Here is a 16381-nt window from a genome sequence, read left to right as displayed (position 1 = left end):
GTGATCAAGGCGGAATATAATACCTTAAAGCAATTCTTAGCCTTGGCAACAAAAGAATAGGCATCAAATATCCAGTCACTAGCACTTTTTTATACTACCATAAACACTGTGTTCTTTTTGTTTTTTAATTGACATTATTCTGTGTTTTGTGGCTTTATCTTCTCAGTCAGATCTCAGAACTGAATAATAACCACTAACGATTTGCCAATCAATTATTATGGCTATGCTGATAGCCATTTATTTAACAGATAACTCCTGTTTATATTAGATAATGTTAGTACTTCAGGTTTTGCTTAACTTGGGAAAATTGATACATAATATTTGACTGTACTCTTAATAGTTCCTAATTGGAAACATTAAGTCTCTAAGTTATGAGCCACTCAGTCATCTGCTAATAAATGCCCCATGAATGTTAGCACCGTTGAGAGCCAGCTGTCATACACATGCAGAGTAACCAGATTCCTGCCTAAGTGTGATGGTCTCTCTGAGCAAGGTATTCTCCCTTGTCTGTGCTAACATGGAGTTGAAAGTGTTTGTAAAAGAAGGAAAGTTAGGCCTTTAAAAGAAGCATGCAGTTTGAAAATGATTACTTACTGAATAAGGTCGCAGTATTGGTGTAATATTATCTAAGTGGATGCTGATATACTTAAAGGAGTACTCTCACAAGAAGCTTCCAAAATAGCATAATGCACTAGCAGATAGGTATCTATAAACCTAACCTAGGCAGTGAATGAAGAGTTCAGATAATAATCACCTCAACATTCCCATTCCTATTTGAATGTCACTGTTACTGGGCTCTTTTTAATTCTATTCCAGGACATGCATCTACCAAAACTTTTTACTTTAGAAGTTTCTTGGTATGGTAGGAGGAGTTTGATGATGGTGGAAATATGTGGATATATTATCAGTATGGATGCAAATATGTTTTACAGGTTAAATTATTCTAAAAATATTTTTATCAAATACCTTATTCTGATATTGCTTGCATCTGGGTTTAAATCCATACTTTCCTGGAGAAACATGTTATCTTTTACTGTTGTCTCAGTAGGTACCAGGCATTCAAATGCTGTTTTCCCAGCTCAAAGGAATTAAGGACCTAAAGGCAGTTACCACTGATATATAGGAAGAGTGGCAACAATAAGTCATGCGACAGTGTGTAGAAAAGCAGAAAGCATCCCTGCCAATCCTGAAAATGTTTGGCTGAGAGCTATACACTGGGTGGCAGGAGAAACTGATTAACCTTTTACTCCTAAGAAGATTCCTCAGGCATAGAGTGTGGTTAGTGCCGTGAAACATACAGTATTTAATAGGTGTTCAGCATCTCAGAAAAAAAACTGGTTGTTGTAGAAATATCACTAATAGATTGTGGCTCTCAGAAAGCCTGGGGAGTGGAACCTGCACATATTTCACTTTCTTTGTCTTTTGCTGGCCTTTGTTGGAAGTCTTACGGAGTAGTTTAAGTGGGCAGAAGATGAGCTAAAGGAATGGGAGGAGGAGACATAAGGAACCTGCAAAATTAAATATCCTGCTGAAATACTTATCCATTCAGCAGCTTCCGTTGCTTAGCACTGGGCCTGATCCTGTGAAGGATGCAGAAGCAATATAAGAACTGGCCCCTGCCCTCCAGAATCACCATCTAAGTGGGGCTACAACACAGGAAAACGTGCACTAAACATCAGAGCCAGGAAGTGCCATGATGCACATGCCTACCAGAGAGCTAGGAAAGGTCAGAGAAGGGGCCAGAGCGTTGTCTGGATTGTCAGGGAAGGCCCCCAAGAGGAGTCTGGGTTGAGCTTTTAAGACTAGGAAGTTAAAGTTAGCAGAGGCCAGGGAAGGAGCAGCATTCCAGAATGAGCAGATATTTGGAGTTGGAAGTATAGCTGAGGGCCCTGGAAGCTGTTTCGGGTAAAGAGAACACATGTGGGAACATATACAGATTTCATTAGAGAGGCAAGAGTGGCCAGATTGTGAATTGTCATGTAATTTAGGACGAGGGTTTGGATTTCATAATTTAAGCAAATAGCATGATGGAATCTACATCAAAGGTGAGTTGCTGTGAAGGCAGTATTTAGAACAGAATAGAAAGAAAGCCAAAAGCAAGAAGACTATTTGGCTGGCAGTTTTCTGAGGGTAGGAATGGGATAGATACCTGAACTGGAATGTTGCAGCTGCGAATTATTGAAGGGTTAACTTCATATTGCAGAGGAAGAAAGTGTTTTACTTAGAAAGGGGACGGCGAGGGCTGAACAGTGTACAAACTTTGCAAGGATGGTTTGCAGAGAGAACAGGGGAGTTCTTGGGGGGGGGGGGGCGGTGAGTGGAAACATGGGAATTTGAGCTAGATTACAGGGAAGAAGATGAATTTGGATTCAGACACATTAAATCAAACATAAAAGCTATTCTTTGTAGCAGTGTCATGAAAACATTTGAAGTCATAAACTGAAATTCAGGTGAGAAGCCAAATCATATCCAAGAATCTCCTGTATTCATCAGGGGAAAATTAGTTTAAGTAAAGACCAGTGGGGCCAAAACCTAACTGTGAGGGCTAACTACTGTTTGGATGGAATTATAATATTTTAGATAAGATTTAAGAGGATTCTAATTCTAGCTACTTGATAGAAATGCAAATGATGATAAGGCTTTAGAGTTAGATATCTAAGAGACAGAGCTAGCATCCTGATATTGTATAACTGAAACAGAGATTCAGGTCCTTTAGTGAAGCATTACCCATATTCCTTTAGGAATATTAGATATTTTAAGATAACAGATAGGTTATCTAATCTAATTTATCTACCTGTTGTTGAGATTATTTAATTTGCATTTAACTGTGTTTTCATTGGCTTATTGTTTCTCTCTTCTAGAGCTAACGTATCTCTTGTTATATTCCAGACTCTTGGCGTAAATTACCTTCATTAGAAATTTTGGAGAAATAAAGTGTTTTATTTCTTTATGGATAAAATAGTCCCAGAGAGAGAGAGAGAGAGACAAGGATGGATGCTTAGAAAACAGTCCAAGGAGAGAATTCTAATGCCTGACAGAAGTAATGTTTAGAATGAGGGCTTTTAACTGAAGTTCTCACAGACATGGGACAGGAATCTTAGCACCAGATTTTCTTCCAATAATAGAGTTAAATGTGTGTCATTTGCTTCATTAAAATGGAGGTAGCATCCTATCCTCTAACAGTATATCATGATCTCGAGAAAATAAAAATGTACCATTTCTACTGCATTACTGCGTGGCTAAAAATGACTTGGGCTGATTGTAAAAATTAGTTATAATGGCGTGTATCAGCATATTTAAAAGTAAAAATGCACTGCAGAATGTGCAAGGAATAGATAAGAACTTTGATAATAAACAAGAGCATACTTCATGGTAAGTGACAAGCAAACATGAGGCCATTCATGAGAAAAGTATGTCATGAATGCATCAATGTGTATATAAGGGCTCCAAGGTCATTGATTCTAAGAATAACTAAACTCCCTCCAATTCCCTGGCTAGTCTGCTTGGGTGGTGTCTGGGAATCTCCTTAATAAGTCACTGCTATCCATGGATATCCCTAGGACCCTTTCCTGGCAAGAATATTCACGTTGGAAGAATTCTGTGGTTGTCAAGTCAAGCAGTTATCTGAAGAGAGGCAGAATATATTGGAAGATGATGTAAACTCGTTCCCAGTTAGATTAGCTCACTTTTACCTCATCCTTGGCTGTAAAAAACTTTTTGTCACAGTTCAGATTAGGCCATGGTACAAGTAACAGCAACCCAAAAACCTTAAATAGGCTTCAGGAAGATAGTTATTTCTCCTTCCCAAAAAATCCTTGAAATAGCCCACGGCTGGAGGAAGGCTGCTCATCTCTCTTCCAGGAAATCTTCAGCGATCCAAGTTCCTTCAGGCTCATGCTCCACCATCCAGAGGGGAAGGCTTTCCTCCTCATGGACCAAGATAGTAGCTTTGAAATTCCAGACAGCAGGACAGAATGAAGAGCCAAAAAGAAAGGCAAAGGCGTGTGCCCACTTAGAAAAGGTCCTAGAAGCTGTCTCATGACAGTTTTGTTTATATTTCATTGCCCAGAACTTGGTTGTGTGGCTATACCAAACTGTAAGGGAGGCTGAGAAATGTAGCCTTCTCTCTAGGCAAACATAGCCCAGTGCATGATCTATGACCTGAAAGAAGTGAAGAATAAATACTGGGAGAAAGTATGTAGCCACACCTTCCTTTCCATTGCAGTGGCACCTTGGTATCAGCAGGTCCAATTTTATAGCTGCCTGCGGAGGTGCCTGAAACAGAGTGGCAGTTGCAGAATAGTGCAGCAGTCGCTAAGAGCAGGTACCCTGGAGTCACACCACTTAGGCTGGATTCCAGATTCTTCTCAGATGTAAAGAGGAAATAATACTAGTACCTTCCATTTAGAGCTGTTGTGACAATTAAGTAAAATACTGAATGTAGCACGTTCAGCATGGTATCTAAGACTTCAGAACCATTTGATAAATGTAATTAGCTCTTATATTAAAAGCAAAATGAAAAGTTTTAGAACATCCACATACATGTAACTTTTCTGTACATCCATACAACATGGAGAATATATTTACTTTTTTTCCAGCTATAATAAGAGTCAGAGTGGTTTTCTTTTCTAATTGCACTTTTCTCCTTTTGAAAATAAGCTGGCATGTGCACGCTTGGTTGGGAGGATGGAGGTGGTTTCTAAAGAACTGTATGAATGATTTTCTTGAATTTTCCATGGGTTCGGCATGTTTCGTTCACACCGTCTTACAGGCTTTTCTTTATAACAGTTTTGATGTGAAGGATTATTTTACACTACGAATCTACAGCACACCCTTTCCACTGATGTAACAAAGTGGGAATTGGGCACTTCATCAAGAGGGTGAGGCCATCGCTGGCCATCCTTGCATGGATGAGGTTCAAAGATGGCAGTGTGGAGTGGGTATTCTCTGCGTTTGCCTATAAAAGGAAAGACAGCTCTGAATTGCAAAATACTGTTGTCTATCAAAATGTAAACGTTTGGCTTGTTCTTCATTTAGAAATGGTGATAGGAAAGAAGTGGGTGAAAATGAAGCTTAATAATCCAACTTTGATGTGACAATTTTCTCATGATTACAGACAACAAAAGAGTTGTATTGAGATATTTTTGCCAATACCTAAATGCTCTTTTGCTTCTCTCTTTTTCTTCCTTTCTCAAAGCCCCCTCTTTGTTCTGTGGCTTTTCTTTTGTAACTCCTCCAGACTACAGCTTTGTTCCCCCTTCTTCCACTCCTTTCTGGTCAGGTACTGCTTTACTGCTTTTATTTGTCTCTTCAACTTGCTTCTGCTTGCAAATAAGATATTTGAGTTCAGTGTATGGCTTCTCATATAGATACATCTCCTCACAGACAGTCTCTCGAGTTCCATTACCACCATGCACTTTACTCTTCTCTGTCATAAAGTCATTGTTTGTCATGACATTTCACTCGTTTTTGCGTGTGTGGTCATGCTGTGTATTTCAGTAAGAAATTTTCTAATTTACCTGTTGGGGAGAGTTTGGAGAGGGATAGGGCTGGAAGCAGAAAGGGGGATGAAAATCTATAAAATCATTATTTTTCTTGAGAACCAGAAATTTTAGTTGAGAAAAGTGAATATTTCTGTATTTTCCTAAAGAAAATAAGTAGAATTAAAAGCCAAACTTTGTTTCCAAATATAAAATAAAATTCAGTACATATGACTTGAAAAGATGACCGGCGCCCATGAATTCTGAATTTCTTCAGGTTGTGCCTGGGCGTTTTGGTCTTGATTTCTGTCATTAGCCAGAGAGTTTAATGGCTATTTACATGACATTAGATAAAGTCTGTTTCCTGACAGATGTTTAAAAATTAACCAGCACATCCCAGTAAAAATCGAAGAATTTAGAACTAGAAAAACCTTAGAAGTCATCTAGTACAAACATTTCATTTCATATATGAGAAAAATGTGGCCTCGAGGGGTTAGAAGACCTATGCAAGGTCATACCGTTAAGTTGATGATTGGGTTTTTCCATCACAGGGGTGTTTTTATGTGTACCGACTCTAACAGTAGTGCCCTAGTAATGGGACAGTTTTCAGTGAGAAAGCTATTAAAGTGGTTTGTGTCCTGAACAGTAAAATAAAATGTCCTATTTTTACTCCCTTTACAGTTCTGAAATCTACAGTATTGCCATTCATTTATCTCATGATGGACACCTGCAGTCTAAAAAATTTTATGTCATTACAAAGCCATGAATAATAGGTCAGAGATCCCTGTGGCCAAGTGGGCAGGCCCTTCCAGGGTAACACGGGTCATAACTTCTACTGCCTGAGCCCTGGGAACTGTTAAAAATACAGATGGATGGTATTTCCCATTTGTCTCTTTTTCTTACACTTAAGTTCCTTTACCATTTAAGATTTATAAAGTTTCACCAATCTCCGATGAGTGATTCTCAGATTCTCTGAACATATAATTGAAAACACTTTATAACCCCGAAAAGCAACAGGTAGAGAAGTTAATATAAAATGTGCTATGAAACACTAGAGACTAACAAACATGAACCGCTGGAATGGAGTTTTCTTTTCAGAACAGGGCCAGCCAGGGCAGGGAGAAAGTTAGCTCCTCTCCTGCCATCAAAAATTAAACACACACACACACACACACACACACACACACACACACCCCAACTCTGGACACAGGAGATGAATACCGTGAATACCCTGACATCTTGTTTTTGATTAGATACATCAGTAAAGGTTTTCTGTAAGGCAATATTTGTTTCAAAGAAAGAAAATATATGGATAGTATTTGTTTCTTCTGATTCACACCTGATTCACACCCCGTCACATAGGTGAATTATATAGAAAACCATAACTAAATTTATCACCAAATGGTTTTAACATAGAAAGTCTCATTAGGGGAGAGTGCCACCTAACCAGAAGTGATAGCATAGATTTGACAGACTTACATCAGAGCAAAATGTTGCTTTGTTTCGAGTGTTAGTTGAAGCAGTTACTGGATGAAAACATAAAGCTTTATTTTGGAGGTGCTAGTTAGAAATAGATGACTGGGCCATCAATAGGAAATTTATGATGAAATTATTTTAGATTCTATCTCCTTAGATACTTAGATATTAACCATTTTTTTTTTAATTTGGGGTTTTTTGTTTCATTTTTATAAAAACTAGTCTTTACTTTGAAGTTCTTATATATGAAGAATGGAAAAAAAGGACAGTGGTTCTTTAAACTTTATGAAGTGAATTTGCCTACACCTGATTGAATTGAAACAGCAATTCTGCTGCTTTCAATCTCCTCTGCCATTTGCGCTGGTCTGTAATGAAATCATGACTGTGCATTTGATAGCATCAATAACATTCATCTGATTAGGTTCTTATGGTTGTTAACGAACTGCAAGCTTACTCTCATTCCATGTCATTTCTTGACAGTGTTAAGCCCAAAAGTGCTGGGCATTGCCATTGCTCGGTATGACTTCTGTGCAAGAGATATGCGAGAGTTGTCCTTGTTGAAAGGAGATGTGGTGAAGATTTACACAAAGATGAGTGCAAATGGCTGGTGGAGAGGAGAAGTTAACGGCAGGGTAAGCTGGCCCTCTTGATGTCCTGGTGCATGTGAATGAAGGGGACTGAGCAGTTGTTGGTACCCATTGTGGTGCCAGGGAGAAGCCTCTATACTGTATCGTAGCCTTCAGCCTACAGGCCCCTGCCCTCTGGAGACTGGTGCTATATTTTACTGGTACTAGGGACTCGCTGGAAATATTTGAAATGAATATGACAGTGACATAAATAAAATTCACCTGGGCAAGCGTGGTAGCTTCCTGCTTGGAAAAGAGTTGAGGAGCATTTCAGCTCTTTTTAGACCCTGAGCCATTGAGCTAAACTTTATGTGTATTGCAAAATATCTATAAGAGCTGCTGATCTAAATTGGAAAGAATGGGACAAAATACCTCTGTCTTTTCATCCTGTTCTACAGCAGAAATAGGAATCATTATGCAGCAGAGCCCCCCGTATTATACTTAATTTACATATTTATTCGTGTGCTAGTGGATTAGAACACTGTTTAAGTTTATTTTATTCCTCCATTTCGATCATTCACTCTATTAGGCTTCTACGAGCAGTCAAACCAATCCTCTCATCTACAATGAGCATAAAAACCCCCGTTTAATTGGGGTACTATGAAAACAAAATGCTCTGTTGTAGAATCCTTTGAAGTGTCAAAGTCACGTTGCCATGTTGGTTGCTTTTCTTTTTTAGGTGGGCTGGTTTCCATCCACATATGTGGAAGAGGATGAATAAATTCAAATCCAGCATTGCACCCTGCACCAAAAATTTCAGAGAAGTCATAAACAGAGGCCTGCACAGCATTGTGAATTAACTGAAGTGTTTAAAAAGCTGCATTTCTGGCTGTTCAACATCCTCCCTCCTTAACCCCTCCTAAGTCTTAATGTTGAGATTTCTAAAAGATGCTGGTACTGACAGATTAATGGCTTGCCTAGAGCTGTGCAAGAAGCAGCCTGCCAGTCTGTCATTGTCAGGGACCAGGGCAAAGCCAAGAGCTGTTCTTCCCAGCAGAGCCCTGCAAACACACTGGTTCATGTGTCTCTGCTTCATCCGGTCAGATACCATGAATGCTAGTCATTAGTAAATCTTTAATACAGTTTTGCTTTATTCTCACCTGCCATTCACCAGATTATTTGATGGTGCAAAGAAGCAGAAGTATAATTTTTCTTTTCCCAGCATGAAGAAAAATTGGAGCTCTGCCATTTGAGCAGTTTACTGGAAAGATCCAGCCTTACTCATCTTAAATTGTCCAACAAGGTGACTCATTGCCCAACAAACACTTTTACCCTCAGATGTTACTTGTGTTATTATTAAATATGAGGCCAGTGCTCAGGTTAGCATCATAAGTGAAGTATCCCTGAAGGGTTGTAATTATTCATTTGGTGTCCTGGTTATATTTGCAAACTTCTTTATAAAAAGTGAAAAAACACATAAAAGAGAGAGTAATCTTCATAGTTAATCTTTACAATCTTCATGATTTCATAGGATTATTTTGGAAATGTAGTATTTGACTTTATGAAAGAATCTTGGCTAGGTGTATTATGGGTAGTTGCCAATAATCTGAATAAGGTGGCATTGTTTACAGAAACAGATCAAGGGCTATAAATTATGTCATTTTATAGCAGGAATATCTATTAACACATGCCTTTTCCTCCCTCCCTCCTCCCCCCAACACAAAAATGACTTTTTGATTCCCACATTTTCTTAGAGCACAACTTCGTTAAGGACTTTGGAAGGGAAGCACAGCTGGGTCCTTTATTCATTTCTGGGACAGAAAAAGGCACATTGGGCTTTCAGTTTCTCTGAGTCTCCCCCTCTGCAGCCCATCCTGGGAGTGTATTAACGGGAGGGAAGATCGGTCTTGCAGTACATTTGTTTTGCCAAGCCATCACTCTTTCATGTGAGGATCCTAAATACATTCTTTCTGGGGTGCAGAGCCCCCAGTCAACGCAGTCCAGTTAAGACACTGACTTGGCCCTTCCCTGATGAAATACTTCCTCCACTGCTGAAGTCGTGTACTGACAAGATTGAGAGAGTTTTCATTTTTGGAAAAACAACACCACAAAGTTAGAAGCGTTAACTTAGTAGAGCTGAACCAGGAGCATTCAATTCTGAAATTTCAAATCATCTCTGAAACGAAGCAGGTGTGGCCTGCCCTCTCCTCAAGCCATTTGGGTGCCAGAACTCATGGTTGACTGGATACATCCCCCCGTTAGAGACCCTCATGGGCTAGGACTTTTCATCTAGAATAGATTCAAGACCTTTACCTCAGAATGATGTAAACTGTGATTGTGTTTTAGAAAAATTATTTGCTAAAACCAGTTAAGTCTTTGTATATGTGTAAATGATGACAAAAATGTATTTTATAAAATGTTCTGTACAGTAGAGTTACACCTCAAAGTGTACTCTTGGAATGGATTCTTTCCTATAAAGTCTTATCTGCGACTCTGTCTTGGGAATGTTTTGTCTGTTGCCATCAGCCAACTTTGTTATGGAGGGAGCAGCCTCACACAAGCAGAAACACTCCTGTGGACGGTATTGTAGCATGTTTTGTTTGTTTTAGTCAACAGACCCTCTCCTTATAAATGGTGTTTAGTCTTCCCGTTGCATTTCATGGGCCTGGGGGTTTCCTAGCAGAGGATATTAGAGCCCCTTTTTTGTGACATTACTGATTACATCTTTGTCTGCGTTTCATACTTTGTATTGGAAACTTTAAATGCTGCGGGTTTGTGTAGAGTTCTAATACCAAAGACAGAAGTAAGTGTTTTCCATATACTTTGTCTTGCCTGTATGCAGCCCTTGTGTAATATGGTGAATTAAAGTGGTATTTTGCTTTGTATTATTTTGTAAATATGTCAATACAATAAATAGTGACTAAATTGATTTCTCGGAGTTGGAGTCTTTTTATTGAATGATCCCTGTATTAGTCAGGGTTCCCCTGAAAATGTGAAAATGGATGGTGCTGGATCATCGGGCCTGTACCTGGCTGTCGCCAGCAGTCCAGAGTGGATGGGAGTGGTGGGGAGAGCAGCAGTCACATCCCTCCCATCATCAGCCCCACGGAGGCTACCTGTCAAATGGGAGGGCCGCGGCGGGGAGCCTTGAAACCCAGAGCTGAGCCTGGGTGGAACCGCCGCAGGTGCAGCTCTTGGTGGTAGTAGCAAATATTTGAAGGAGAACTTTTGAAGGCCGAAGTGGAAAAGGGTTCCTTGTGAACAGCAGCTGAACATGGGTTGGTCAGTCAGTCCTGAGATATTGGGGAGCATCACTTTGAAGTGATGGGTGATGGCCTCCATTGTACTTAGCCAATCGAAAGGGAGTCAGGTTCAGATCTCTGAATCCGGAGTGGCAGAGATGAGCACTGCTAAGTGTGCAGCACAGTGACGCAATGGATCCCAGAAAAGCCAGCAGGAGCCCCAGGGAGAGTTCCCTTCTCTTTGTGAAGGTCAGGGCACCCTGAAATTGGGTTCACCTAGAGAGAGGGATCCATGCCTTGAAAAGTGTCGCGGTTCCAGTGGCATCTGGTGAGCTCTGGCTGGCCCTTGAAAATCCTGGAGAGAGGGTGTAAATCGCACGCCGGGCTATACCCATATCTGCAGCATTCCTCCCTCGAACTAAGACCTCTAGGCTGCAGAACATAATATTGTGGGAACAGGAAACAACAATTTTGCCAGTGGATCACTAGGGGTGATGGTGAGTGATGCCACTTCCACTTCCACCCCTTGATTCCTGGACCTGTGAATCCTGGCTATGGGAGAAACAGTGCCATATATTTAAAGCTGATTCAGAGCATACACAGCCTTCTAAAGAATTTTGTCCCAGCCCTGCCAAGTATTGTCACCTAATTGGTGTTGTAATTGTGCCTTGAAAAGGCCATCCTAACTTTCTATCCTGCTGCTTCAGGATGATGTGGAACATGGTAAGACCAGTGAATTCGATGAGCACAAGCCCACCGCTGCACTTCTTTAGCCATCAAGTGAGTGTCTTGATTAGAGGCAATGCTGTGTGGAAAACCATGATGGTGGATAAGGCATTATGTGAGTCCATGGTTGGTAGTCTTGACAGAAGGATTGATGCAGGATAGGCAAACCCATATCCGGAGTAAGTGTCTGTTCCAGTGAGGACAAACCTCCACCCTTTCCATGATGGAAGAGGTCCAATATAGTCAACCTGCCACCAGATAGCTGGCTGATCACCCGGACGAATGGTGTCATATCAAGGGCTCAGTGTTGGTCTCTGCTGCCGGCAAATTGGGCACTCAGCAGTGGCCACAGCCAGGTCAGCCTTGGCAAGTGGAAGTCCTTGTTGCTGAGCCCATGGGTAACCTCCATCCCTGCCACCATGGCCTCTTTGTTCATGGGCCCATTGGACGATGACAAGGCTGTCTGGGGAAAGAGACTGAGTGGTATCCACAGAATGGGTCATCCTATCCACTTGATTATTAAAATCCCCCACTGCTGAGGTCACCTGTTGTTGAGCACTCACATGGGATACAAATTTCTTCACAGTTTTTGACCACTCAGAGAAATCCACCCATGTACCTCCTCCCCAGATTTCTTTGTCACCAGTTTTCCAATGATGCTTCTTCCAAGTCCCTGACCAACTAGCCAAATCATTGGTTACAGTCCATGAATCAGTATATAATCACACATCTGGCCATTTCTCCCATGAGGATCCATTTCCTCTTTTGTAATAAAGAGATCAGTAGGCCAGGTGCGGTGGCCCATACCTGTAACGCCAGCACTTTGGGAGGCCAAGGTGGGCGGATCACAAGGTCAGGAGTTAGAGGCCAGCCTGACCAACATGGTGAAACCCTGTCTGTATGAAAAATACAAAAATTAAGCAGATGTGGTGGCATGCACCTGTAAGCCCGGCTACTTAGGAGCCTAAGGCAGGAGAATCGCTTGAACCTGGGAGGCGGAAGTTTCAGTGAGCCGAGATCGCACTGCTACACTCCAGCCTGGGTGACAGAGCAAGACTCTGTCTCAAGTAAATAAATAAATAAAGAGAACTTTAAAAGTGCCTGAAAGAGCTGTTGTGAAGAATAAATAATAACATATGAGAAAAGCCCCTAGTACAGGGCCTCACATATAGTAGGTATGCAGGAAATGTTGGTTTTCCTCCCTTTATGAAAGATAAGATACTTAGATACAAAATTATGTACTTGTAGCCTTTATTTTGAATATTATTGAGAGTTTATGCTTTTTTTTTACATATGGTTTAATTTCTGCACTCAAATTATGGACAGAGTAAAAGGTATACATGTTCAGGAAGATTAATATGCAAACCCACAAACAATCTCGGAAGCTGAAGCTAACAGCTCTACATTATTTTGACTAGGAAAATGGAATTTTTACTTAGCTCATAATCATTTAGACTGAGTCCATTAGTCACTTAATTTTTCACTGAAACTAGTTTGCTGGGATTGGTTGGACTTTGATTAGAAATGTTACGCACCCACATCTGGTCTGGCAGACTTTGGAAGCCACTGTATTCTAAGTAATGAACAAGTCCCAGACAGGATATCGTAAAGGAATTCTGTCTCTCATTCAGTGCCATTGATTAAACCAGATTGAGGGAAACAGTGACAGAAAACAAACTTTTTTCTGAAGCACTCCGGACACACTGGCTCTCTCAAAGTCCCTGAATTTCTAGGCACAATGCAACTACAAATGATGACCCAGGCGCATGGCCAGATGGGAAGAGGCCTTGGTGCAGAAACAGAGTGTACACAAAAGTCACTCCACACCATGTTCTCTAATGGATGTTGGGGTCCATGTTGAGAGTGCCGAATAGGAGGGAAGGTGACCCCTAGAATAGCCAATGTGTCCAACTCATGATCTGGCTTGCCCAAGGTCATGCAGGTAGAAAATAGTGTCAAGTAAAGACTCAAACATGAGTGTCCCAGCTCCAAATCAATAAATGCTGTCTCTATTCCTCTCTCATACATCAGCACTCAAGAGCCTCTGACTCCAGAATTATTTCCTCCATTCCTGAGGCCTTTCTTCTGGGAATCATCCTGGGTGACTGCTGGGACCCTAGATCAGGTGAGAATATGAGTGAGTCACAATCCTTGCACCTCTTGCTGTCAGCCTGTTGTGATGAGTTTGAAACAACTCAAAGAATAGCAATGACTCAGGAGTCTGAACAGGAAATACTTGTGGATTTTCTTCTTCTTTTTTTTTAACTTTAAGTTCTGGGATGCACGTGCAGTACGTGCAAGTTTGTTACATAGGTACACATGTGCCATGGTGGTTTGCTGCACCCCTCACCCTGTTACCTAGACATGGATGATGGATTTTCTAGTGATCCAAATGACCTCTCTGCTGAAAGTGAATTTTTATTTCCAATGATAATTTTTAGTCCATCTCCTTTTCTCCTTTGGCTGTTTTTTTTGTACCGGTATCTGCCAGACAGTGTGCTAGGTATTTGTTGTATATTATCTCATTGATATCCTATAATCCTTCTGCGAATTCGTTACAGACTGATATCATCCCATCCTTTAATCATGAAAAATCTTGTCCTAGTTTAGTAAGTCTTCTGCACTCGGGTTGCTTTTCAAGGCTATTTGACATGTTTTACTAATCTATATGATCTGTCTTTTTGTCTAAAAAGCAGTATAGACTAGTGGTTAAGACTTTGGAACCAGACTGTCTGACTCTACCACTTATTAGCTGTATGACCTTGGGCAAGATGCTTACACTGCCTAGTCCTCTGTTTCTCCATAGTTAGAATGGGGTTATGATAGCACCTTAGTTCAGGGGGATTTTGTGAGGATTAAATGAAACATTAATTTTTTTTTTCCTAGATGGAGTTTTGCTCTTGTTGCCCAGGCTGGAGTACAATGACGCAATCTCAGCTCACTGCAACCTCTGCCTTCTGGGTTCAAGCAATTCTCCTGCCTCAGCCTCCTGAGTAGCTGGGATTACAGGTATGCACCACCACACCCATCTAATTTTGTATTTTTAGTAGAGATAGGTATCTCCATGTTGGTCAGGCTGGTCTGAAACTCCTGACCACAGGTGATCTGCCCACCTTGGCCTCCCAAAGTGCTGGGATTACAGGCGTGAGCCACTGTGTCAGCCACAGCTGTAAAATTTTTAGAAGTGTGCCTGACAGAGTAAACGTTCAGTAAACAAGAGAGTTTAAAATTGCATTTTGACCACTACTTTAAATATGCATGCAAAAATAAGTGTTACAAATTGTGAAAACTCAGATATGTTAAAAATTCCCTTTAAATATCTTTAGCCTTTAGAAGAAACTCCTTGAGTTGATTTATTTTTTGAGAAGGAGTTTCACTCTTGTTACTTAGGCTACAGTGCAATGGCCCAATCTTGGCTCACTACAAACCTCTGCCTCCCGAGTTGAAGCGATTCTCCTGCCTCAGGTGCCTGCCACGTCTGGCTAATTTTGTGTGTGTTTTTAGTAGAGGCAGGGTAGCACCATGTTGGCCAAGCTGGTTTTGAACTCCTGACTTCAGGTGATCCACCTGCCTCGGCCTCCCAAAGTGCTGGGATTACAGGCGTGAGCCACTACGCCCCGCCTTGAGTTAACTTTTCACATTAGTAATCCTTTCAAAATGATGCACAAATGGAGCCCCAATCAAATGCTCTACCACAGCGCCATGTGTTAGTGATCCACTGCTACCCGACAAATCCTGTACTCCCAAACTTCTCAGTTCGGTACAGCAAACAACTATTATTTCACAGTTTCTGTGGGTAAGAAATCCAGGAGCAGATTCGCTGTGTATTTCTGACTTTGAGTCTCCCATGAGGCTTCTATCAAGGTGTCAGCCAGGCCATAGTCATCACCAGGCTCAACCGGGGGAGAGTCCGCTCCACAGTTCATTCCTGTGGACCTCTCCACATGGCTGCCTCACTACACGGCATCTGGCTTCTCCCAAAATAAGCATCCAAGAGGGAAAGAGTAAAAGCACTTGAGATGAAAGCTGGTCTTTTTATAACCATCTTAGAAGTGACAGCCCGGCACTCAGCTCTATTCTATCCCTTAGTGTTGCGTTACTAAATCCAGCTCATGCTCAAGGGGAGGGGCTTACACAGGACGAACACCAGGACAAAGGGATTGTTGGGGGCCATCCTACTGGCTGCCTACGACAGATTGGTGCATTGAATGATCATTGGACTCAAAGATGAGTCCTATCTGAAAGGCTTGTGTTACTTCAGAGAAACTTAAAGGAATCTAAAATGTAGTTCTTCATAAAAAATAATTTCCTATTGTTTCTTTTAATCAGTATTTACTGAGCCCACTCTATACCAGCCTCTGCAGGGAATACAAGGATGAATAAGAGAAGGAGGTATTCCTAGAGAAACTCATTTTCTTTGCCCCTTTCCTCATTTAGGAAATGCCTTTCCTGAGGCTTGGATTGTTGGGAGAGAGAAAGAGGGAGAGAGGAAGTGTGGGAGAAGTGTCCAGTATGTGCGATGCAGGCTCAACCACACGTAACACAGAGAAAGGCGAAAACCGCAACCAGGCACACACTGGAAGTAGCTGTTAAAAACTTAAAACCCTAGGCCGGGCGTGGGGGCTGTTGCCTGTAATCCAAGCACTTTGGAGGCCAAGGTGGGTGGATCACCTGAGGTCGGGATCAACATGATGAAATCCCATCTTTATAAAAAAAAAAAAAAAAAAGAAAACCTTAAAACCCTAAAATCCCAGAGTATGTGGCAAATCATCCATTCCTTCATTCTTTCATTCATTCCTTCAACAAATGTGTATCAAGCTCCTTCTACAAACTCTATAATTCTAGGCTTTGAGGTTACAACAATGGACCTGACACAATTTCTACCCTTGAA

The 16381-nt window shown here is 41.2% G+C and overlaps 1 protein-coding gene across 2 annotated transcripts in view; it reads left to right on the top strand.

Moving 5' to 3' along the window:
- Positions 1-10451, top strand: part of VAV3 (vav guanine nucleotide exchange factor 3) — a 391549-nt gene extending 381098 nt beyond the window's left edge. The window contains exons 26-28 of one of the 2 annotated variants that reach the window (XM_032262869.1): positions 5198-5281; positions 7437-7588; positions 8262-8914. In XM_032262869.1, coding sequence (XP_032118760.1) covers positions 5198-5281; positions 7437-7588; positions 8262-8303 — 278 coding nt within the window. In that variant the 3' untranslated portion in view covers positions 8304-8914. Of the gene's footprint in view, positions 1-5197; positions 5282-7436; positions 7589-8261 lie in introns of both variants that reach the window. The other variant, XM_032262870.1, reaches the window with a different exon arrangement.
- Positions 10452-16381: the final 5930 nt, after the last annotated feature.

Source organism: Sapajus apella, unplaced genomic scaffold (assembly GCF_009761245.1).
Source record: "Sapajus apella isolate SASKATOON/1434 unplaced genomic scaffold, GSC_monkey_1.0 scaffold131, whole genome shotgun sequence".
Lineage (NCBI taxonomy): Eukaryota > Metazoa > Chordata > Mammalia > Primates > Cebidae > Sapajus > Sapajus apella.
This window is presented reverse-complemented; position numbering and strand designations above follow the sequence as displayed.